The 23,662-nt window shown below is 51.5% G+C and overlaps 1 protein-coding gene across 1 annotated transcript; it reads right to left on the minus strand.

Moving 5' to 3' along the window:
- Positions 1-229: 229 nt before the first annotated feature.
- On the minus strand, positions 230-18,952 carry LOC144826088 (uncharacterized). Its single transcript, XM_078684446.1, has 2 exons — positions 18,879-18,952; positions 230-3,047 (listed from the first exon to the last, which is right to left on the minus strand). Exon 2 carries the CDS (start codon positions 1,932-1,934, stop codon positions 621-623), a length of 1,314 nt encoding a protein of 437 aa, XP_078540572.1. The 5' UTR covers positions 1,935-3,047; positions 18,879-18,952; the 3' UTR covers positions 230-620.
- Positions 18,953-23,662: the final 4,710 nt, after the last annotated feature.

A 23,662-nucleotide genomic window follows, 5' to 3' on the forward strand; every position in this document is an offset into this window, starting at 1 on the left:
GGCACAGAACAAATGTTGGTCCCATAGAGACCTACGACAAAGGGACTCCTGCTGCAGCCCCCTGGTGAGGCTCATTAATGCTGGAAACCGTTTGAGGTTACGTGGATTCCAGATCCTTGGGGGCGTGGCCTCAAAGTTCAGGATAGAATGGCCTTTGAGGGTCAGAGCCATGGCTTATAAACACTCAGGGAGCAAAACACGCTGAATGGAATGAGGCCACAAATAGTTACAAAGGAATGAGTTTAATTCAAGCATTTCCATCGCTCGCTGTGTGCTGTTCTCAGTAGAGTTTGTAGAACAGTCAATGGAGTGGAGTCTCTGTGGCTGCTTCATGTAAAGGTTTTGCGATGCTGAAAGCTCCTCCTCAGGGTTGACAGTGAGCACCTTTTATTCTCTCACATTGTCTCTCTTATGTAGAAAGGTTACATTTACAACTGAAGTTTTTGTCTCATTGAGAGCACGGATCATTTTATTTCTCGTTGTGGGTTCTCTCATGTTGAATGAAACTGAATCTCCAGCAGACCCTTCCCAGGCATTTAGAGCTATGACAAGGTTTTTTCCAGGTAAGTTCTCGCAGGTTGAGTGAGACCAGATGTCCGACTTTTTCAACATTCAGAGAGCTAATCAGGTTTTTCCCCAGTGTGAGTTCCCTCATGGTGAGTGAAAGTTGTTTTATGACTGAAGCTTTTCTGGGATTCAGAACACTGATAGGGTTTCTGTCCAGTGTGGGTTCTCTCATGTGCAGTAAGGCTGGATTTCTGCCTGAAGCTTTTCTGGCATTCAGAGCACTGATACGGTTTGAGGCCAGTATGGATTCTCTGATGTACAGTTAAACTGGATTTGTAACAGAAACTGTTTTGGCATTCAGAGCACTGATACAGTTTATACCCAGTGTGGGCTCTTTCATGAATAGTAAGGCTGTATTTCTGACTGAAGCTTTTCCCGCATTCAGAGCACTGATACGGTTTTTGTCCAGTGTGAGTTCTCTCATGTACAGTCAGGCTGTATTTCCTACTGAAGTTTTTCCAGCATTCAGAGCACTGATAAGGTTTTTGTCCAGTGTGGGCTCTTTCATGTAAAGTGAGAATGGATTTGCTACTGAAACTTTTCCAGCATTCCAAGCACTGATACGGTTTTTGCCCAGTGTGAGTTCGCTCATGTGCAGTAAGGCTGGATTTCTGACTGAAGCTTTTCGAGCATTCAGAGCACTGATAAGGTTTTTGTCCAGTGTGGGTTCTTTCATGTAAAGTGAGATTGGATTTGCTACTGAAGCTTTTACAGCATTCAGAGCACTGATACGGTTTTTGTCCAGTGTGGTTTCTTTCATGTACAGTCAGATTGAATTTGCTACTGAAGCTTTTACAGCATTCAGAGCACTGATACGGTTTTTGTCCAGTGTGGTTTCTTTCATGTAAAGTGAGTTTGGATTTGCTACTGAAGCTTTTACAGCATTCAGAGCACTGATACGGTTTTTGTTCAGTGTGAGTTCCCTGATGTTGAATCAGACTGCCACTAAAACTGAAGCTTTTTTGGCACGTGGAGCACTGATAAGGTTTTTGTCCAGTGTGGTTTCTTTCATGTAAAGTGAGATAGGATTTGCGAGTGAAACTTTTACAGCATTCAGAGCACTGATACGTTTTTTGCCCAGTGTGAGTTCCTTCATGTAAAGTGAGATTGGATTTGGTACTGAAGCTTTTACAGCCTTCAGAGCACTGATACGGTTTAAGCCCAGTGTGGGTTCTTTCATGTACCGTAAGGCTGGGTTTGCGAGTGAAGCCTTTCTTGCATTCACGACACTGATAGGGTTTTCGTCCAGCACTAGTTTTCTCATGTTTAGTGAGGTGGGGTTGATAACTAAAGCTGTTCTCACAGTCATTGCTCTTATTAGGGTTGTTTGTTTCTCCAAGTTGGGTTTGTTCCTGGTTACATGTCATCTTAAGACTGAATTTGATTTCTGATCAGGTACTTGTTTGTTACAACTCAGCATGACCTTCTAAAATACATTTCAGATGCTCTTCTTAACATATGTATTTAACTGATTATAGTTTTTTCCTGGAGATAATTTTCCTACCTTTAAAGGCACCGATCTAACTTGTCTTATTAACTTTCACCGAGGAGCCCCTTGTGTTTAATAAGATGCCCTCATGGATTCATTTTCTCCAAGTTACGCCCGAGTGAATTTTCTCTTGTTTGATTAGTCTCATTTAGTGATTCTAGTTTATCACATTTGATTTAGGAGTTCTAAAAGCACTGATTAGGTCTTTGGGCTTTTGTGTTTGCCTGGTAGGTATGTTTGTTTATACAAGTAATGACAGATGATTAGGGCATGCCAGGGTGGTTTATGAATTATCAATAGCGTAATAATGGCCCCTTTTATACTTTCTGAGCCAGTATATGTGTTTTTTTGCTCAGCGGCTAAGACAGGCACATGATTGACTTTGTAAGTTACAGAACACTTTGAAACTACTCGGATCAACCCCAGAGACAGAGTTGGTGGGGGAAAATCTTCCTATATTGGAAATGATAATCCAGCATCTTTGCCGAAACGACATCTGAGAAAGAGCATTTACAATTTGTTTCTTTTAAACAATCTTTTCTCTCCTCTGAATCACAGGAGACGCAGTCAGAAGCTTGCGCTTGTAAACCGGGGATATTAGTCTTTTTGACGGTTCTGTCACATCACAACACGTCTAGGGATGCTGATCTGTTGGGGAGGGGTTGGGTCTCCAAAGCATTTCTCTTAAACCATCAAACAGAATTTACAACACTGAGTTTTCTCAAGTGCACTGCGTGGGAATCAATTGTGGCCAATGTTCTCCTCAATCTCAGTTACTGACACTTGGTAAACATTTATGATCATTTTCCTTTAGGATTTGACAACTTTCACAAACACCAGTTTCTTCCGCTCCAACAGCCGCACCATTCCTGGCACATAGAATGTGTTTCTTCTCTAGAGCTCGAGAATGTTTTAACTTTCTTTGAAATAATCCTTTTCGTTGTGTTTCACTAAATTTAAACCTTCTTTTTTCTGTTCATGCTTCTGTCACCTGTAGAAATGGAGTCAAAAATTGTAAATCAACACAAAGACAAAATATTTGTGACTTTATACTTTGCACAAAGAAAGCATTAACAAAAACAAGATACGAAATCAGTTTGAGTTGCATTTCTGATAGTGGTGAAACAGTGTAGATCGGGAGCTCGGGATCACTGGAAATCAAGGATGTGAGAGCAAAAGAAGTAAATATTTAAGAAAGAAACACAGATTCTCAGAAGCAGCCATCACTATCAAATTGCAATTTCAGTGGCAACGGCTGGCGTCATAGTGAGATATTTGTAATTCTTGTAATAAATTACTAGATGTTATTTACTCCCCTTCCCACCTAGACTGTTAATCTATTCCTTTTTCCAGTGATCTAGGAATTTGAATTTGAATTTTTAACAATTTATAGAGCGCACATTCACTATGCAGTTTCTTGGCGCTAGAAGATTCATGAGCTGGGGAGGAAACCGGGGACTATAAGCTAAAAGCTTGCTGGAACAAACAAGCATTGGAAATGCAATAGGTCTCGCATTAGGAAAGTTTGAGCAATTGGTATTGTAAATGACACTGTTTTTATTTATGTGTTGGTTTTGAAAATAGCAAAAGTAATAGCTTTGTCAGTTACAATGTCGATAGTTTTAACTTTCGCAAATGTGACACCTATAGCATTTGTAATGCAATGTGTGTTGTATTTACGTGACTTAGATGTATTGATATTGCAAATAACAATGGCTTTTAATTTTGTAAATAATTAATACTTAAATACAATTTATTGTAATTTATAATGCAAATAGCTTAAACGTTTGTAAATAACTTTTGTGAAGATTATGTTCAGGGTATTTTATTGTGACGAAAATCCAAGAACATTGCATTTGCACCTACACACACACACAGCTACACACACACACACACACACACATAGATGTGGTGGTGGTGGATCTGGGGGATATGGTGGTGGTGGATGTGGTGGTGGTGGTGGTGGATGTGGTGGTGATGGTGGTGGGGGTGGATGTGGGGGTGGATGTGGGGGTGGATGTGGTGGTGGATGTGGTGGTGGATGTGGTGGTGGATGTGGTGGTGGATGTGGTGGTGGATGTGGTGGTGGAGGTGGTGGTGGAGGTGGTGGTGGAGGTGGTGGTGGATGTGGGGGATGTGGGTGTGGTGGATGTGGTGGATGTGGTGGTGGATGTGGTGGTGGATGTGGTGGTGGATGTGGTGGTGGATGTGGTGGTGGATGTGGTGGTGGTGGGTGTGGTGGTGGATGTGGTGGTGGATGTGGCGGTGGATGTCATGGTGGATGTGGAGGTGATGGTGGACGTAGTGGTGGATGTGGTGGTGGTGGTGGATGTGGTGGTGGATGCGGTGGTGGATGCGGTGGTGGATGCGGTGGTGGATGCGGTGGATGTGGTGGTGGTGGATTACGGTGGATGTGGTGGTGGATGCGGTGGTGGTGGTGGATGCGGTGGTGGTGGTGGTGGATGGGGTGGTGGATGTGGCGGTGGATGTCATGGTGGATGTAGAGGTGATGATGGATGTGGTGGTGGATGTGGTGGTGATGGTGGATGTGGTGGTGATGGTGGATGTGGTGGTGGATGCGGTGGTGGATGCGGTGGTGGATGCGGTGAATGTGGTTGTGGTGGATGCGGTGGATGTGGTGGTGGTGGATGCGGTGGATGTGGTGGTGGATGTGGTGGTGGATGTGGTAGTGATGGTGGATGTGGTGGTGGATGTGGTGGTGGATGTGGCATGACATTTTTATTATATACAGAGGGGTACTTATTTTGTACCAATCACTGACCAATGTTAATGTAAGGGTTGTAGATGGTGGGTTGCGCATGCCTTGTTTTCATTTCCATTATAATGACAATAATCCTTTCTTTGACCCTGTGCTCAATCAACGTGGACTGTATTATAGTGAATACGAGGGGCTTGGATAAAGAAATAGGAGAGGCAAGGAGGAAGGGAAACTGGGGTAAGGAACAAGCGACGAAGGAGAACAAGACGGAGGGCATTGCTGGGGGGAGGAGTAATGCGACACAGCGGGCAGGGGAGGGGGCGGAGCAGGGAGAGCGGCGATGAGGGTGTGAAGGTCTCACATGAGGGGGCGTAGTATCTTAAGTCGTGTTGCTTTGGGAGGCAAGATTAAAAATGTGTAAGCACATCTCTTTCGTAGGGAGTTAAACAAAGTTAAAACAACTGGCTCCAAAGGTTTTGCTTAAGTATGTGTGAAGTAATTAGCTGTCTGCCTCTGCTTTCTTCCATTGCACTGGCATCTAGGTGTTAGGCTCAGATGGCTTGAACAAAAGACGGGCTGATGGTCTTTTAAATCAGGCCTTTGTTTCTGCTTAGCTGGATGTTAAAATGAAGCCCCCTCCCTTCCATGCAGGCTAATACAGACAAATGCCGGCACTGCTGAATGATGTTCCAGCGTCCGAAAACGACACCAGAAGAAATTCAGCATGTTTTACTGAGCCAGAAATATCCGCCACACAACCCTTCTCTCCAACACTGTTTGGAATCGATCGGCTGATTTGTAAAATTACAAGTGGTCAGAGGGATAAATCTCACGGCAAAGAAGAAAAGGAACGCGAGGCTTAAGGAGATTAATGTAGGGATGGATTTGACAGAGAAAAACAGATATTTGACATTATAACATTTCAAAGCAATGTGTCACCCGGAGATGGGGACATTAGATCCACAGAGTAGGAGAGAAAAGAAATGGTATACTTTTTTGCTTTGGGTTATTTTACATTTGGGAATTTCGAGCATCATTTGCTTAATGTAAAATCGATTTTTAAAGTGGGGTCCGCAGCACCTACTCATGGGGTCCTTGAAAATTAAACAATATAAACTTGCTGATAAAATAAAAATGCACATAAATAGCCACATTGAAGAAAAAAAAACTCTATAAATAAAAATAAATGTGAAATTGCAGACAAAGAAATGAAGCTTGTAACTTGGCATGCTTAAGACGCGGCCGTGAAACTGAAAGTACGGCCGACCGGCCGTTACTTTTTTGCTTTGGGTTATTTTACATTTGGGAATTTCGAGCATCATTTGCTTAATGTAAAATCGATCTTTAAAGTGGGGTCCGCAGCACATACTCATGGGGTCCTTGAAAATTAAACAATATAAACTTGCTGATAAAATAAAAATGCACATAAATAGCCACATTGAAGAAAAAAAAAATTTGAAATTGCGAACAAAGAAATGAAGCTTGTAACTTGGCATGCTTGAGACGCGGCCGTGAAACTGAAAGTACGGCCGACCGGCCGTGAATAATTAGGGAGTGAGAAATGCGCTGGGAGGGCTGCCTTTGATCTGGTAATGCGAGGCAGGCAGGCAGGCGGCTGGTGGCATTGTGCACGCGCTTTTTAGGGCTTGCGCTTGCGCAATGACCTAAAAAGCACATGCACTGCATGGGATCGCCAGTGGAATCGCCAGTTAGGTAAACTCTCGATAAGCCCCTACATATCTCGCTCCCGCTCAATGCGCATGCGCATTGAGATAGGTCGCTCGACCTAACAAGACGGAGGGCATTGCTGTGGGGAGGGGGGAGGAGAAATGCGACGCGGAGCGGGGAGAGCGGCGAGTGTGAAGCAGCAGGGGCCTTTGAAGTGAAGCTAAGCTTCACTTCAAAGGAGTGGGAGGAGTGCTGCTGGGGAACAGATGGCGATTTGATGATGTGCACGCGCATTTTAGGTCAATGCGCTTGCGCATTGACCTAAAAGCGCACAGGCACAGCATCAAATCGCCAGTGTAGGTAAACCTTGTTTAAGCCCCTATAGTCTCGCTTAATGCGCATGCGCATTGAGAGGCGAGACCTAAAAAGTCTTGAGGGCTTTGCGGAATTCAGTGTAGGAGGGGGAGAGTCTGACAGGGGGCGGAAGAGAGTTCCAGAAAGTGGGCGCAAGGACCGAGAATTTCTGGCCTCCCGATCTTTTTTTCTTGAAGCGGGGAATGACTAATAGGGATTTAGTGGAGGAACGTAAGTCTCTAGAAGGGCTGTAGTTGGTGATGGCAGAATTGATGAAAGCAGGAGCAGTGCCCGCCCGGGCTTGGAAAGTGAGGCAGCCGAGTTTGAAAAGGGCCCGTTGTTTGATGGGAAGCCAGTGAAGTGCCGTGAGAAGGGGTGAGGAGTGATGATATTTAGATAGGCCATGTACCAGGCGGGCTGCCTCGTTCTGCACCAGCTGAAGGCGTTGGAGTGCATAAGCGGGGGCACCATTATAAATAATGTTCCCATAATCGATCTTGGATAAGACCATGGCCATTACAATCAATTTGAGTGCAGAGGTAGAGAAAAACCGGGATACTTTCCTAATAATACGCAAGGTAAAGAAACAAGAAGAAACAACAGAGCTGATGTGGGTGTGAAGTGACAAATGATGATTAAGTGTGATGCCGAGGGTCTTAACTGAGTGAGAGGGGGTGGGAGGTGGGCCAAGAGAGGGGGGCCAGAATGAGGGAGACCAGGGGTTGCCACTGCCTCCAGACAGAATAAGCTCTATTTTATCCGGGTTGAGTTTGAGGTGGTTTGCATTCATCCAGTCCTGGATAAACATCATGACGGACTGGAAGCTAGTGATGCCGGGTGAAGGGGAAGAAAAATTCAAAATAAGTTGGAGGTCATCAGCATAGTTATAGACTGTGACCTCCAATTGTTGCAGTGCAAAAATAAGAGGAAAAATGTAAAGGTTAAATAAAAGGGGATGGAGAGAGGAGCCCTGAGGGACACCACAATTCACCTTGCGAGGCGGGCCGAGAATTCAGCAAGGTCGACCGCCTGAGTACGGTGTTGGACCCGGCTCGTGGCGTGGTCCTACCCCTCCCGCATGGCGGGCCCCGGACCACATCGGCCCTCCATACAGCCCGGGTCGGCCCTGGGCACCCCTCTGCACGACCTACCAACCACCAGATCCGCCACCCGGCGGCCCACAACCACTGACACGGCACCCTCGGGCCGCCCCAGCAGTACCGGTCCGGTGCCCACCACGGACCCACATTCCAGGCCCGACGCCATCTTGGGCCATCACGTCACAGACACGTGGTCCCGGCCCAGCCGCGGCCACAGCCCCAGCGAGCCCGCCATCGAGGCACCAAGAACCTCCGGGTGGTAGAGTGGCCACTCAACCAGAGACAAGAGGAGGGGAGTTTCGATGGCTCTCCAACCGTCCCCGGACGCCTGGTATCGATCACCCTCCGGCCTCCCTGGGCGCTGGCTCCGCCCCCCTGCTGGGTGTCTGGACACCATCATCCCGGCCCCTCTGACCTCCAGGCGAGAGGGTCCGGACATCAAAGGACTCCAGACCTATATCTGGGCCAGCCACGGAGTAGGCCGGCAGTTGTATCCCGGAGTCGAGAAGCCCTGCCGACGCTGTCGCGGCTGACCCTGAAAGGAACTCATCTTGCTGGTCTACCTGGAGCCTGCTGGCGCTGCCGCGGTCCTTCTTCGCTGTAACCATCTTGGAGCCTGCTGGCGCTGCCGCGGTCCACACTCGCTGAACCATCTTGGAACCTGCTGGCGCTGCCGCGGTCCACACTCGCTGAACCATCTTGGAACCTGCTGGCGCTGCCGCGGTCCACCCTCGCTGAACCATCTTGGAACCTGCTGGCGCTGCCGCGGTCCACACTCGCTGAACCATCTTGGAACCTGCTGGCGCTGCCGCGGTCCACACTCGCTGAACCATCTTTGGAGCCTGCTGGCGCTGCCGCGGCCCAACCTTCCGGAACCCCCCAGCTCGAGGATTGAGAGCTGTGCGCAGGGTCTCCTTGCAACCGACCATCTATAAGACTGTCCGGCTACCTTACCCCTTTGTCACGAGACTTTCCAGATCTTAGGAGCGGCTGTATATATTGAAACAATACTTATCGCCAGATAAAGCTTGAAAACTCTACCTACGTGTGGTGTACTTTTGTAGTGGTGTGGTTACTCTGCTCTACGATCCTAAGAGAGGGCCCTCACATCGGAGGCCCCTCAACATCGCTCGGTCCCTTCTCTGAAGGAGGGGTAGACCTAGGGGTGGGCAGTCAGACACCTTCTGCTGCCCCCGGGTTAGCCTTTCTAACATTGGAGGCAGGCGCTGCGATACGAGCCCACACAAAATCGTACAGAGAGGGATCTACCCGCTACAGCACACGGAGACCATGACGACCCAAGGAACAAATCCACCTACCGAATTCCAGAAAGAAAAGATGGAAGAATATAGCCACAAAGAACTAAAACAATTCTGTAAAGATATGGGTATCGCTACCACTGGCCTGAACACAAAAGAGGACTTCAAATCGGCCCTACAAGCCTGGGTGGAAACCCGAGACAGGCCACCCCAAGAGGAGAATAGCCCGAATGGACAACCGGAAACAAGCGCACCCCCGACGGGGGAAAGAACCGCAACCCTAAATACGGAACTCATATATGAAGACGCTCGAGAACGAGAGCGCAACCGGTTACACGAACTGGAGCTTGCACGTCTCCGGTTAGACGGAGAACTCCAGCTAGCGGAGAAAAAATAGCCCTCGAGCAACTATGGCTGGAGGGGGATCTAGAAGAAAAACGGAGACAACGTGACCTCGAAGAAAAACGATTAGCCTATGAACACGAACGAGGCCTGAAAGAACTCGAAATCAAAGCAAAGCTCAACGAAGACAGCGCAGCCGGGGCCAAGACCTCGGCCCCTCCCATGGACACCAAGGTTCACCTACCGAAAGATGTAGTCAAAGAATACTACAAGAACGACGACATCCAGCAATGGTTCAAAGCCTACGAGGTGGCCATGACCGCCCATCGGGTGCCCCTGAAGGACTGGGGCGCCGGCCTGTGGGGAAAGTTCGTCAACGAAGGGAGGGACGCCCTGCTGGAACTCCCTGACACCGAAATGACTTCCTATGAACACATGAAAACGGCCCTACTCACACGCTACGGACTCACCCCCGAAATGTACCGGCAGAGGTTCCGAGACTGTAAAAAAATCCCCGGTACAACTTGGGTGGAATATGTGAACTTTTTTAGCAGAGCCTTCGAGGGGTGGGTCAAAGGCAGTCAGGTCACTAACTACCAGCAGTTGGTCGACCTTATATTATGGGAACACCTCTCCAACAACTGCTTCATTGAACTACGACAGCACCTCCTCGACAGCAAGTTGACCGAGCCGCGAAAGTTAGCGGTCGAAGCAGATCGGTGGGCGAGCAACCATGTCCACCGGACCCCTACAGGAGAATACGGACGAGGGTCCCCGGGGAACCACCGGCCGCGATGCGGCGGGTCGGGCATCAGCCGAGGCCGAGACCTTCCGCTGGGGTCGTCGCCCGCCTCCTCTACCCCAGCCTCCAGCCCAAGGGGGGCCCCTTCAGCCCGACCGGGAGCCCGCCCCAACGTCACGTGCCACAGATGCCAGCGGCTGGGTCACTATGCCAATGATCCTCTCTGCCCCATGAACCAACGGCCCGGCCCCACCGGGCCCCCCGGTCGACAAATCACTGCAGCCGCCCTGAGCGAAGAACAAGATGAAGGAGAAGTGTTCCCTATGGGACCCGAAGAATGGGAGTCCGCGGCCATGTGCCTCGCCTCCCTGGGCGACAAAGACATGATCCCCCGAGACCAGATTCCGATCAACACCCAGAAGTACCGCCAGTGGGTCACCATTAACGGACGCCGGGCCGAGGCTCTCCGTGACACGGGGCCAGCATAACCGCCGTCCGCTGCCATCTGGTGACCCCAGAACAAATCTTGCCACACGTTCTGTGCCCTGTCCGGTTAGCGGACAATTCCGAGAGCCTGTGCCAGATGGCCCGCATCCCCTTCGAGTGGGGAGGAGTGTCCGGCATGCTGAAAGTCACCGTCCGAGACGATGCCCCAGTAGACTGCCTTCTAGGGAACGACCTGGAAAGTTCCCCCTGGGCACAGATCGAACGAAGAGAGCATCTGGGGATGCTAGGCCTTCCTGAGTGGGTTTGCGTAACGACCCGATCCATGTCCACCCGGGACGCAGTCCCAACCGAAGACAATCTGCCCGAAGAACCTGAATGGCCGGCACCTCCGCCACCCACCACTGCCACAGCCGAACCCGAACTGGGGCCGCAGGGCCCCAGCCATGAAGAACTTCCCGAGCTCGGGCCCCTTCAAGCACTAGCCCAGTTGCGCACAAGAAGGGGGCCCCACCCGCGAGCAGTTCCTTCGGGAACAAAGGACCTGTCCTTCCCTTGAGGGACTCCGACAACAAGCCGCCACACAAGCCACAGGAGCCCCCTCGGGGTCCCACTGGATCTATTGGGACCAGGACCTCCTGTACAGTGAACAGAAAATCGCCGAGCTGGGGGCCGGCCGAGTGCTAGTCGTCCCCCTCCACTTCAGAGACTTCCTCTTAAATCTGGCACATGATGTGCCCCTCGCTGGGCACCTGGGGCAGGACAAAACCTACAGCCGCCTGGTGACCCACTTTTATTGGCCGAAGATGCGCAGCGATGTGTATAACCACTGCCGAACCTGTCCGACCTGCCAAGCCAGTGGGAAGAGTGGGGGGAAAATCAAAGCCCCACTCCAACCATTTCCCGTGGTGACCACTCCCTTCGAGCGAGTAGGGATCGACATCGTGGGGCCCCTGGATCCTCCAACCTCTCAGGGGCACAGTTTCATCCTCGTCCTGGTGGACCATGCCACCCGCTACCCAGAAGCTATCCCCCTCCGGACTATCACAGCCCCCGTAGTGGGCCGAGCGCTCATGGGGATCTTCTCTAGAGTCGGCTTCCCCCGAGAGGTCGTAAGTGATCGGGGCACAAACTTTATATCAAAATATATGCGGTCCCTATGGCAACAGTGCGGGGTCGCATATAAGTTCACCACCCCGTATCACCCTCAAGGGAACGGACTAGTGGAGCGATTTAATAGGACCCTGAAAGGAATGATCAAGGGCCTAGAAGAACCCCTCCGGCGCAAATGGGACGTTCTGCTGCCATGCCTCCTGTTCGCCTACCGGGAAGTACCCCAGAAATCCCTGGGGTTCAGCCCCTTTGAACTATTATATGGACACCCTGTGCGAGGCCCCCTTATCCTGGTCAAAGAAGGCTGGGAGCTGGCCGCCTCCGATGCTCCGCCCAATGTTTTCCGATACCTTTAGACTCTCCGCAACCAGACTCGGAAGTTCCGGGAACTGGCCGAAACCAACCTCAAAGCCAGTCAAGAGGAGATGAAACGCTGGTATGATGAAAACGCCTCGTCCATTGAATTCGAGCCGGGCCAGCAGGTCTGGGTCATGTCCCCAGTCGATCCCGGCGCCCTCCAGGAAAAATGGACGGGGCCCTTCAATGTGGTGGAGCGCAAGAGCCCCGTCACATACCTAGTGGACATGGAGTCTCCCCGGAACCCCCTCCGGGTCTTACACGCCAACCGGCTCAAACCCCACTTTGTCCGCACCGAACTGAGCCTATTGTTGGCTACCGATGACGGAGCAGAGGACTACTCCGAGCCTCTACCAGACCTCCTGAGCACCACCGAGAAAGATGGTTCTGTCGAGGGGGTCTCCCTCTCTCCCACGCTGACACCCAAACAGCGCCAGGACTGCCAGAAACTACTGGGTCAATTTGCAAACTTATTCTCCCTCACCCCCGGGGTCACACAGTGGTGTGTTCACGACGTTGACACCGGGGACAGCCCGCCCGTGCGGCACCGAGCCTACAGAGTCCCCGACCGAGTCCGGGCCTGTATCCAAGCCGAAGTTTCCAAAATGCTAGCCCTAGGGGTAGTCGAACCCTCAGACAGTCCATGGGCCAGTCCCGTCGTCCTGGTCCCTAAGGCCGCCGCCCCCGGGGTGCCCCCAGAGCTGCGGTTCTGTGTCGACTACCGGGGACTGAATGCCGTCACCAGGACCGACGCCCATCCCATTCCCCGAGCGGATGAACTGATCGATCACCTGGGAGCCGCCAGGTACCTCAGCACCTTCGACCTCACGGCCGGGTACTGGCAAATCGGCCTCACGCCAGGAGCACAAGAACGATCCGCTTTCTCGACCCCGGATGGCCACTACCATTTCAAAGTGATGCCCTTCGGCATGAAAAACGCCCCGGCCACCTTTCAGAGACTTGTGAATAGGGTGCTGGCGGGGCTAGAAGAGTTCAGTGCCGCCGACCTGGACGACATTGCCGTGTACAGCCTTCAGTGGGATGAGCACCTGTCCCACCTCTGGAAGGTCCTGACGGCCCTCCAACGGGCCGGACTAACAATAAAAGCCAGCAAGTGCCAGATCGGTCAAGGGTCCGTGACCTATCTGGGACACCAAGTGGGGAGTGGCCAAGTGGCTCCCCTACAACCCAAGATCAACGCCATCCAGGCCTGGGAGCCCCCCGTCACCCAGACCGCCGTCCGAGCCTTCCTGGGGCTCACTGGATACTATCGGTGGTTCATAAAGGACTATGGGAGCATTGTGGGGCCCCTCACAGAACTAACCTCCAAGAGACTACCCCCGAAGGTGCACTGGACCCCCGAGTGCCAAATAGCCTTTGAAACACTAAAAACTGCCATGTGCACCGCCCCGGTGCTCCAGGCCCCCGACTACAGCCGAGAGTTCATCGTCCAAACTGACGCCTCGGAACACGGCATTGGGGCCGTCCTCTCCCAAATGAACTCTGACGGAATCGACCTTCCGGTGGCCTTCATCAGCCGGCGCCTGCTGGCCAGAGAACAACGATGGAGCACCATCGAGAGGGAAGCCTTCGCCGTCGTGTGGGCCCTCAAGAAACTCCGGCCCTACCTCTTCGGCACCCACTTCCGGGTACAGACCGACCATCAGCCCCTGCGGTGGTTGATGCAGATGCGGGCGAGAACCCGAAGTTGCTACGTTGGTCCATCTCCCTCCAAGGGATGAACTTCACCGTGGAGCATCGCCCTGGCAACAACCACGCCAACGCTGACGGCCTCTCCAGATTCTTCCGCCTCGGCGAGGAGAATCCCCAAGAAGATGGGTGACTCTCCCCTGCCTTCAGCTGGAGGGGACGTGTGTTGGACCCGGCCTCGTGGCGTGGTCCTACCCCTCCCGCATGGCGGGCCCCGGACGACATCGGCCCTCCATCCAGCCCGGGTCGGCCCTGGGCACCCCTCTGCACGACCTACCAACCACCAGATCCGCCACCCGGCGGCCTACAACCACTGACACGGCACCCTCGGGCCGCCCCAGCAGTACCGGTCCGGTGCCCACCACGGACCCACATTCCAGGCCCGACGCCATCTTGGGCCATCACGTCACAGACACGTGGTCCCGGCCCAGCCGCGGCCACAGCCCCAGCGAGCCCGCCATCGAGGCACCAAGAACCTCCGGGTGGTAGAGTGGCCACTCAACCAGAGACAAGAGGAGGGGAGTTTCGATGGCTCTCCAACCGTCCCCGGACGCCTGGTATCGATCACCCTCCGGCCTCCCTGCGCGCTGGCTCCGCCCCCCTGCTGGGTGTCTGGACACCATCATCCCGGCCCCTCTGACCTCCAGGCGAGAGGGTCCGGACATCAAAGGACTCCAGACCTATATCTGGGCCAGCCCCGGAGTAGGCCGGCAGTTGTATCCCGGAGTCGAGAAGCCATGCCGACGCTGTCGCGGCTGACCCTGAGAGGAACTCATCTTGCTGGTCTACCTGGAGCCTGCTGGCGCTGCCGCGGTCCATCTTCACTGTAATCATCTTGGAGCCTGCTGGCGCTGCCGCGGTCCACACTCGCTGAACCATCTTGGAACCTGCTGGCGCTGCCGCGGTCCACACTCGCTGAACCATCTTGGAACCTGCTGGCGCTGCCGCGGTCCACCCTCGCTGAACCATCTTGGAACCTGCTGGCGCTGCCGCGGTCCACACTCGCTGAACCATCTTGGAACCTGCTGTCGCTGCCGCGGTCCACACTCGCTGAACCATCTTTGGAGCCTGCTGGTGCTGCCGCGGGCCAACCTTCCGGAACCCCCCAGCTCGAGGATTGAGAGCTGTGCGCAGGGTCTCCTTGCAACCGACCATCTATAAGACTGTCCCGCTACCTTAGCCCTTTGTCACGAGACTTTCCAGATCTTAGGAGCGGCTGTATATATTGAAACAATACTTATTGCCAGAAAAGCTTGAAAACTCTACCTACGTGTGGTGTACTTTTGTAGTGGTGTGGTTACTCTGCTGTACGATCCTAAGAGAGGGCCCTCACATCGGAGGCCCCTCAACATCGCTCGGTCCCTTCTCTGAAGGAGGGGTAGACCTAGGGGTGGGCAGTCAGACACCTTCTGCTGCCCCCGGGTTCGCCTTTCTAACATACGGTCGTCCAGGAAGGAGCCTATCCAGGTCAGTACCTGTTCCCCTATGCCCGCCGCCTTGACACGGGACAGGAGGATGGAATGGTCCACCGTGTCAAAAGCGGCAGACAGATCCAGGAGGACCAGGGCCTGAGGGAAGTTAGTATCGAGTCCCTCCCTGAGTTGGTCCATGACCGAAATAACCACCTTCTCAGTAGAGTGGCGGGAGCGGAAGCCCGCCTGGCAGGGTGCAAGGTAGTTACTGTCCTCTATAAAGGAGCTGAGCACCTGGGTGACATGGGACTCTGCTACCTTTCCCAAATAAGGGAGAAGAGATATAGGGCGATAGTTTGCCGGGGAGGAAGGGTCGGCCCCCGGTTTTTTTTAGTATAGGGAGGATTGTAGCAGTCTTGAAAGGGGCCGGCACGAAGCCATACGTGAAGCAATTGTTCAGGAGGGTAAGGGCAGGCGATGGGCATTCAGTGAAAATCTGACGGAGAATGCGTGCCGGGCAGATGTCAGCTGGGGAGCCCGACTTGACACGCCTGAGTAAAGGGGGCAGAGATTCTCTAGTCAGTGCGGGAATTGAGGAGAGGGACCGATTATTGCCTGGTGGCTGGGGGTGAGTGAAAGTGGGCGAAGGGGGGGGATGTTGGCTTTGATACGGGCTATTTTTTCAATAAAAAACTCGTTAAGCGAGTCGCATAGGGCCTGGGAGGGGGGGATCTTGGGTAGAGTTCTGTCCGATGATGCCAGCTCGTGGACGGTGGAGTAAATCTCACCAGGCTGGCTTTCTGCAGCTAGAATGCGCCCAGAGAAATAGTCGGTCTTAGCTGTCAGGATGGCTTGTTTATATCCACTGAGTATGGTAATAAAATGTTGTCTTCGGATAGGGCAGTATGCTCTTCTCCAAGCTCGTTTGGCCTGCCGTAACTAGTTTCTTGGCTTTAAGACCAGGGCTGAACCACTTGTTAGCATTGTGGATGCGGTTGATGGTAATCCGTTTTAGGGGGGCCACAGGGTCGCAGGCTTTGGTAAGCCAGTGATCTAAGATGGTAGCCTGGGAGTGTGGAGCCGAACCCGATAGATCAGGGCAGGTGGCAGCTAACGAGTTGCACAAAGATGGAATGTCGACTTTATTCCAGTTCCTTGCCCAGGTGTTTTTGGGGAGGGGAGGTGGTGTTTTAAGGCTCAAATCCAAGGAAAAAGCGAGCAGGGAATGATCCGACCAAAGACAGGGCGAAATGGTGGGAGTAGAAGTCGGAATGTTTAGTGTCCAAATCTGATCAAGGATGTGGCCCCGGATGTGGGTGGGGGCCTTGAACGTGCTGAGTGAAGTTGAGGCTAAGGAGCAGTTGAGTGAAGTCTTTGGAAGTGGTGTCCTCGGCGGGGTCAGTAGGCCAGAAATTGAAGTCTCCCAGAACGAGGACAGAGGCACTATTGACTACTAAGGTCGCCAGTATGTTCTGGAAGGCGGAGAGAAAGCCAGAAGATGGCTGGGGCGGCCGATACGTTAATACGCAGGTGATTGGGATCTTCAAAGAAGTGGAGCGTACTACGAGGCAGTCGGCTGCTGGTAGTATGGGCGATGCAAGTGTCTGGAAGTGAAGTCCCTTGCGAGCAATCAGGGCTACCCCGCCACCTGCTCTCTCCTCAGATCGATCTGCGCGGAGCATAGAGTAGTGGGGCGGGAGGGCCGCCAGGACGCTCGGCAGGGAGTCAGATCTATACCATGTTTCGGTTAAAAACAGTAGGTCTAGGGAATTGGAATCTAAAAGATCAAATATTTCGGTCTGGTGCTTAACGGCTGATCTCGTGTTCAGAAGGAGGACAGCAGTGGGGGGGGGGGACGGGCGTGATAGGCATGGGCGAAGCAATGGCAAGAATTTGAGCGTAAGACAATGTAGCAGGGTTTAGCGGCCAATTTTTATTAAAGGAGCACAGTTGTTCAGAGGTATATGTTAGAGATCGCACATAGTGGTGTGCCCCTTGCCCCGGTCGGTCGCGGATGGGTGCAGACGGGTTTGCCTTAGGCGCGCCTTCGGCGCGCAAATGGCCCTCCCGCTGCGCTCGACCACTGCGCTCGTCCGCTGCGCGTCCTAAAAATGCATATGGTTAAAGGGGGAGAAGAGGCGTGGCCTGGCGATAGTGGGCGTGGTTTGGGCGTGGCCCGGGGCGATGGCGGCAAAGAGTAGTGAGGCCCGCGGCAGTGCTAAAATCTGCTGCGCGGGGAAGCCGAGATCGTGCCCTGTCACAGAATTAAATGCCTGGGGGTAGGTGAGTTAAAAACACACAGTATCACAGAAATGGTTAAAACAATATCAGCAAGTCTCCTGGCTTCCGCCTCAGGAGTTTAGATGTCCTCTGAGCGCGCTCGTACTCAGCGCGACTTATGTACGTCAGAGCGGGGGGGCGTAGCCTGGCGATAGTGGGCGTGGTTTGGGCCTGGCCCGGGGCGATGGCGGCAAAGAGTAGCGAGGCCCGCGGCAGCGCTAAAAACCGCTGCGCGGGGAAGCCCAGATCGTGCCCTGTCACAGAATTAAATGCCTGGGGGTAGGTGAGTTAAAAACACACAGTATCACAGAAATGGTTAAAACAATATCAGCAAGTCTCTCGGCTTCCGCCTCAGGAGTTTAGATGTAGGAAGGGACAATTTATTGAACAGCACAACAGTAAAGGAAACCTAAAAGGGTCAAGAAAAGAAAAACACAAAACAGAGGAAAGACAAGACACTCTCACCAGAGGGGTCCAGCACAGGAAACTCTGCAGTAGGCCTGGGTGATAAATTATGTTCTGCTCGTGGAATTTGGGTAATTTAGCGTTCTGTGGAGAACACGGAATTGCCAAAAATTCTGCAATCCGCGGTTTTGCGGAATTTTTTGCTTGTTCGCGCTTTCAAAATGCGTGTTCGTGAGCACGCAAACAGCATTCGCGAACAGGAAAAAATCAACGCGAACAGGCGGAACAAGCAATTCCACGTGTTCGCTGAACTTTTGCATGCTCGCGGAGATTTTTTACCGTTTCGTGAAGCTTTGCGTAGCGCGACTACTCAAATTCCGCCCACACCTACTCTTCAGCAGATGCTTGTGAACCCATAAGTTACTTCTAAATACAGTGCCCCCAAGGTCAGCACCAGCTGCAGTTCCACCGGTCGCACCACCCTAAAGAAAGTCCTGTGTGCATGTGTGTCCACACACATGTACTGTGTCTTTTGCTTGTAGTAGACAGGACAAAAAAGGGCAGGATGGGAGGACACAAAGAGATGGAAGTGAGATCCAAAGAGAAAAGACGCCGAAAGACAGACAGAGGGAGGATGGTATCATGTGGTCCGGAAGAGGAGACAAATGTGCCAATTGTTAAGGAACTGCTGGGCAAAACTGACCTAAAAAGAATTGGACCTGCACTACACTCCCAACATGTACCAGGGGGAATGTGGATCCAAGCGGTGATTATCAGAAGTTTGATAACAACAAGAGTAGTGCAGAGAGGGAGTCAAATGTTGAAGCTGAAGAGACAAAAAAAAACAGAGATCAAGAAAGGGAATAGAGAAAGAAGAAACAGGGGAAAAGGAAACTTAGAGTTATAGGAATCCTTACCTGACAGTTATATTATATTTTGTTCTTCCGAGGGTGGCAGCCACGCTGCACTGCCTGGTCATCCCAGAATATCTTGAAAGGAAGTAAAGAAATGGTTTTGCATCAGACGACTATCACACTTCATCACATTTTACCAATAACCATCCTGAACTTACAAAACAAAAGAATCTCTTGTTCTCTGGACGCCATTGTGAAGCAACTCTGGTTATGAATAAATATTTTTTTTGGTTCAAGAGCCATGATCCTTTGCTGGGAAAGGTCTCTGTGAATATAGAGTGCACCCACAGTCTCAGAGAACAGACCCTAACAACCCAGTCCATGTCTTCATAACCCCCATCTTTCAATTTACAGATCATGAAACTTGCAAATCAAAACAATCTGGTTTGCAAAGGTATGTTAATGTCCTTGTACATAATTCTGTCCAAACCATGCTCTCTGGGCAACAGTAATTCAAGTTCAAGCTGATGCAGAGTTCGAATGCTGAGCAATGGAAGCAGCAAAGCATCAATGTGTTGGTTCTTTTTATCTATAATTTATCTGAAGGGATGATGCGGAGGGTCAGTATCAATAAACCCTTCACAAGACAAAGCTTGGAACATTGAAATGTTTAGACCTCCATTGGAGACAACGGAGCAGCAGCAGCCTATACAACCTGATATAGGCCCGCTGCTCTCAACATTACAATGTCCTGTGATGTATTCCTATAGGTTCTGTATCGATCCCCCTATTCCTGACCCTATTCTGGTTAACAAACTAACAAGTTAACTAAGCAGCCATCCCATGAGGCAGAAAACCCCCATGATGCAGGAACCGTTATCTGATAAAGCCACACTACGGCACAGGAACGTGTTATCTGATTAGGTCATAATGCTTGCCATCTAATTAGAAAAGCGATATTCCTCCAGCCCCTGATAAGGCATACGGAGTTCTCAAAACAAATCAAACCTATGACAGACCTGGGAAAAACCCTGCGGCCATTGTTTTGATTTCATCGAGAACTTCAGCAAAAGAATGTGCTAACGACCAAGTCGTATGACATCCTTATTGACGTATCTATGTCCATCCTTACGTCAATCTCGGCACCTTAAAGGTATAAATATTACCGATATTGCCCTATGCAAACACACGCGGTGGTGACGAGATCGGAGCAGCCAGACTTGCCGAAGCCCAGAGCAGAGCAGACCCCGCTGGCGCAGCCCCGCCTTCTTGACGCGCTGAGAACGAGCAGCTGCCTATTTCTCCTGCCGAGAAATCCAGCTCCGGCGCTTCCGGGTAGCCCTCGCAGGCAGCCTGGAATATCGAGACCAGAGACGAGAGATACCATCCCAAGCGCAACATATACCCGAAGGTTTCTTGGCGCTAATGGTCCACGGCCCCTTGACGTCCTTCCTGGCCCATCCCACAGCCTCTGCCTCTCGGAAATATATGGGTTGGGCAGGAGAAGGCAGAAGATGAAGCCTGCAGCAGGGCACACAGGAGCCTCCCCCCTTCCTCCTGCCGTAGCTCGCAGTGTCACTGGTATCTAAGAAGGAAGAGAGGAGTTCTGCTCATCTCCTGCATCTCCCCGGCTCAACTGAATGATGAAAAGCAGTTTAGCCGAGCCCAGGGAGAGCCAGGGGCTGACTTCAGCCTCCTTTCACAGCTATTGCTGTGACTGTTCAACAATTAACCCCTGTGGTCCTGCATGCGACTGTTATCTGTTTAACATTCACAGCAACAACTGTGAAACAAAGAGGTGTTTCAACCCCCTCGGTCTCTGGGACACCTTTGTTTTAACACATTCTGCCCTCATGGGCAAACAGTGTAATGAACTTATAGTCAGCCGTAGCAGGCAATACTGCCTTTAAAGGACTGTTCCCTTGGTAAAGGCACTTGCATTTAGCTTTGGAGTTACAGCAAGCAGTAAGACCATATTAAAGATTTAAAATAATGGTTACTTAGTCAGAGAAATAATCATCATAATATTCGCATAAGGATCACATACAGTTAACCTCTAAATTATATCAAAAGCCAGACTCAGATATAACTCCATCTGTAAAGTCAATAGACAGACCACCACAACAAATGTGTGCTAATAAATAAGAAAACCTTTTTCTATAATATCAAATAGCAAACTGACATAGAATCTGCTTAGTTCAAAATCAAGGAAAAGTTCTGACGTACAAAATCTGTAAGAGGAGTGAAATGTAGTCTGCATTTTGGAAAAGGGTAAAATAGAACAATTGCTGCAAATATCCTAAACCAGTACATTTGATAAGTTTTTAGACAGAGAGAAGACATTATTGACATGGTTCATGATGAGGTAAAAATGACAACAATCAGTGAATGTTCATAAAAACATAGCACAACTAAATGTTATTTTATAAAACACACCTACAAAATGAATAATTAATTATGACTCTTCACATTAAAGCAGGAGATTGGCATTGGATCTTGCATGTTCTACCAACCAATACAGCAACATGGGACAACAATAGTATGAATTCTTCTCAGGTCCTTTACTGTCCTCCTTTTTCTACCTGTTTATTTTATTCCCGTGATAGTAGAGTTACATGGGCTCCATATCTCTTCTTTTAGAATGCCTTGCTTAAAATGTTATCAATGACAGGTGTATGCCTTCCTCTGCTTCACGTGTATGGTTGTACTGAGGAGTGTGTGTGTTAGAAATGGGGTTGCCAATTCTACGAGGGTAGCATGGAGCAGAGCGGGCAGGCCAAACTCCTGAGGACATGTGTGAAGCATCCACGCAGTACGCACAGACAACACCCCAGGCACACCACAAAAGAGACACCACACCGGTTGGGATGTAAAAGAATAACTCATGTATTGTCAACAACCTGCAAAAGTAAGACATGGTAATCACGATGGGGCGCCAACGGGCGCCAGGGCAAAGTATACCAGGGGGATTATTTACAGGGAAAATGTGAAAAGCAAGAAAAAGGTAAGTGCGTTAGTTTCCAGGGCTGAAATAAAGACAAGACATTATCACATGACATGAAATATCAGCGATATCAATGTGAGGGAAAGAAACACTAGGCGTGAAAGCAGGAAATAAAACATTAAGCGTGAAAGCACATTATGTATAAAAGGTAACATGGGAACCCTAGGCAGGGACATCTGCAATCAAACCTGTTGACAGGACATTCACCATAGGCCCGGGAAACATTAGTCACATTGGAATAGGCAGAACACAGATCTCTCTTTAGCACCCACAGCCTAGCTGCACAAACCCATTAGCCGTGGGCATAGACATGACAAGCCCTTGCTGGTGAACAGGGTTCCTCAAAACAACTCAACAGGGCCTCAATAACAACATGGGGCCTCAGCAGTATCTATAAAACAACACTTCCCTGGACCACCTCCGATATAAATCATTCCTTGCACCAGGGAACTTTGCGACAATTCAGCAGAGGCACAGGAACATAAATGTAGGTCACTACAGGCACCGGTTCTCTAAAGGTAGCAGTGTTGATAAACCTGAACAATGTCAGCGACAACCAGGGTGGTTCGGGAGCCTAGCTCCTAAGGCCCCTAATTAGTCCCACCACCACTCTAGGCCTTCGAGGCCCACCAGGCCACCACAGGGCGAACTAGGGCCTACCGGGCCCAACTGCAGTCACCTCTCTGATTTCCGAGGCACCTCGGCAGCCCCCGCTGTCCCAGTAGTCTCTCGCCCACCCCCGAGGGGGTTACCTTTGCTGGGGGCCTCCGTGAGGCCTTCACTGTGCCGGCCTGATCGGGGCAGTGTGCGGGGGCTCTCCTGCTTCTGGGAGCCCCCTCTCCGATGGTCGTTTATTTATTTATTTATTTATTTATTTATTGACATTTATAAAGCGCAACATATACCCGAAGGTGTCTTGGCGCTAATGGTCCACGGCCCCTTGACGTCCTTCCTGGCCCAGGGACCAATCAGAGTACAGCGGGGCGGAGGCGCGCCCGCAGCTGCCAATTGCAGCGCGGCTTGCAGGGACGTTGCAGCCTCTACCAATGGCTGCACAGCGGCAGGTGGGGCGTGGCCGATAACGCGGCCGGCGCCCCGTCACATGGAGGTGGCCGCTCTAGCTTTACAGGCTCGGTCCAGGCCTTCCTAATACCAAGGCAGGTCCGTCGTTCACACGCTCCTCTTTTCTGGCACCCGGGGCAGCGGCGAGGCTTGAACCCTTCCCAGCGTACTCTCCTTGATGCCACGGTGGCACTCTCCTGGCTCCGGGGGCCACAGAGACACGGCCAGCGACAGTGAGTTCTGCGTCAGCGCGTTTTCACGCGGGGTAGGCACCCGCTTAGTTTCCAATCATGCAGAAGTGCGGCCTCGCCTCCTACTTGCTCCCGGGCTGCGGCGGTGATTCCGGGCAGTTCCCGAGGCGGCGCTAACGTGGGGTAGGCACCCGCTTCTTCTAGGCACCGTAGTGGCAGAATCCAGCGCTGTAGCGCTTGTAAATAGCACATTGCAGGCTATACATACAGCTCTTTGATGGCCTTGATGCAGGGCACAGCAGGCTACAAAAGTCCTGGACCAAGGTAGCACTTTCGTTCTAGGCACAGCGCTTTAGGATTGTGGCGCTTAGGGAGCAGACAGTCCCCGCAGCAAGCCCCAGGGGCCCCAGGGTAATGCGTCTCACCTCCTGGGGGGTCCAGTCCAAGGTGCTCCTTCCTTTCCAGGGGCTTTTAGGCGCAGCGCTTGTGTGGCGCCAGGTCCCAGTGGCCTCAGGGACCGAGGCTGGCCCTCCTTACGCCAGGGGACGGAGCAGCAGGCACTACTGGGCCAGGTCAGCAGTTAGTGGGGA

The sequence above is a fragment of the Lissotriton helveticus genome, chromosome 3_2 (assembly GCF_964261635.1).
Source record: "Lissotriton helveticus chromosome 3_2, aLisHel1.1, whole genome shotgun sequence".
Taxonomy (NCBI): domain Eukaryota; kingdom Metazoa; phylum Chordata; class Amphibia; order Caudata; family Salamandridae; genus Lissotriton; species Lissotriton helveticus.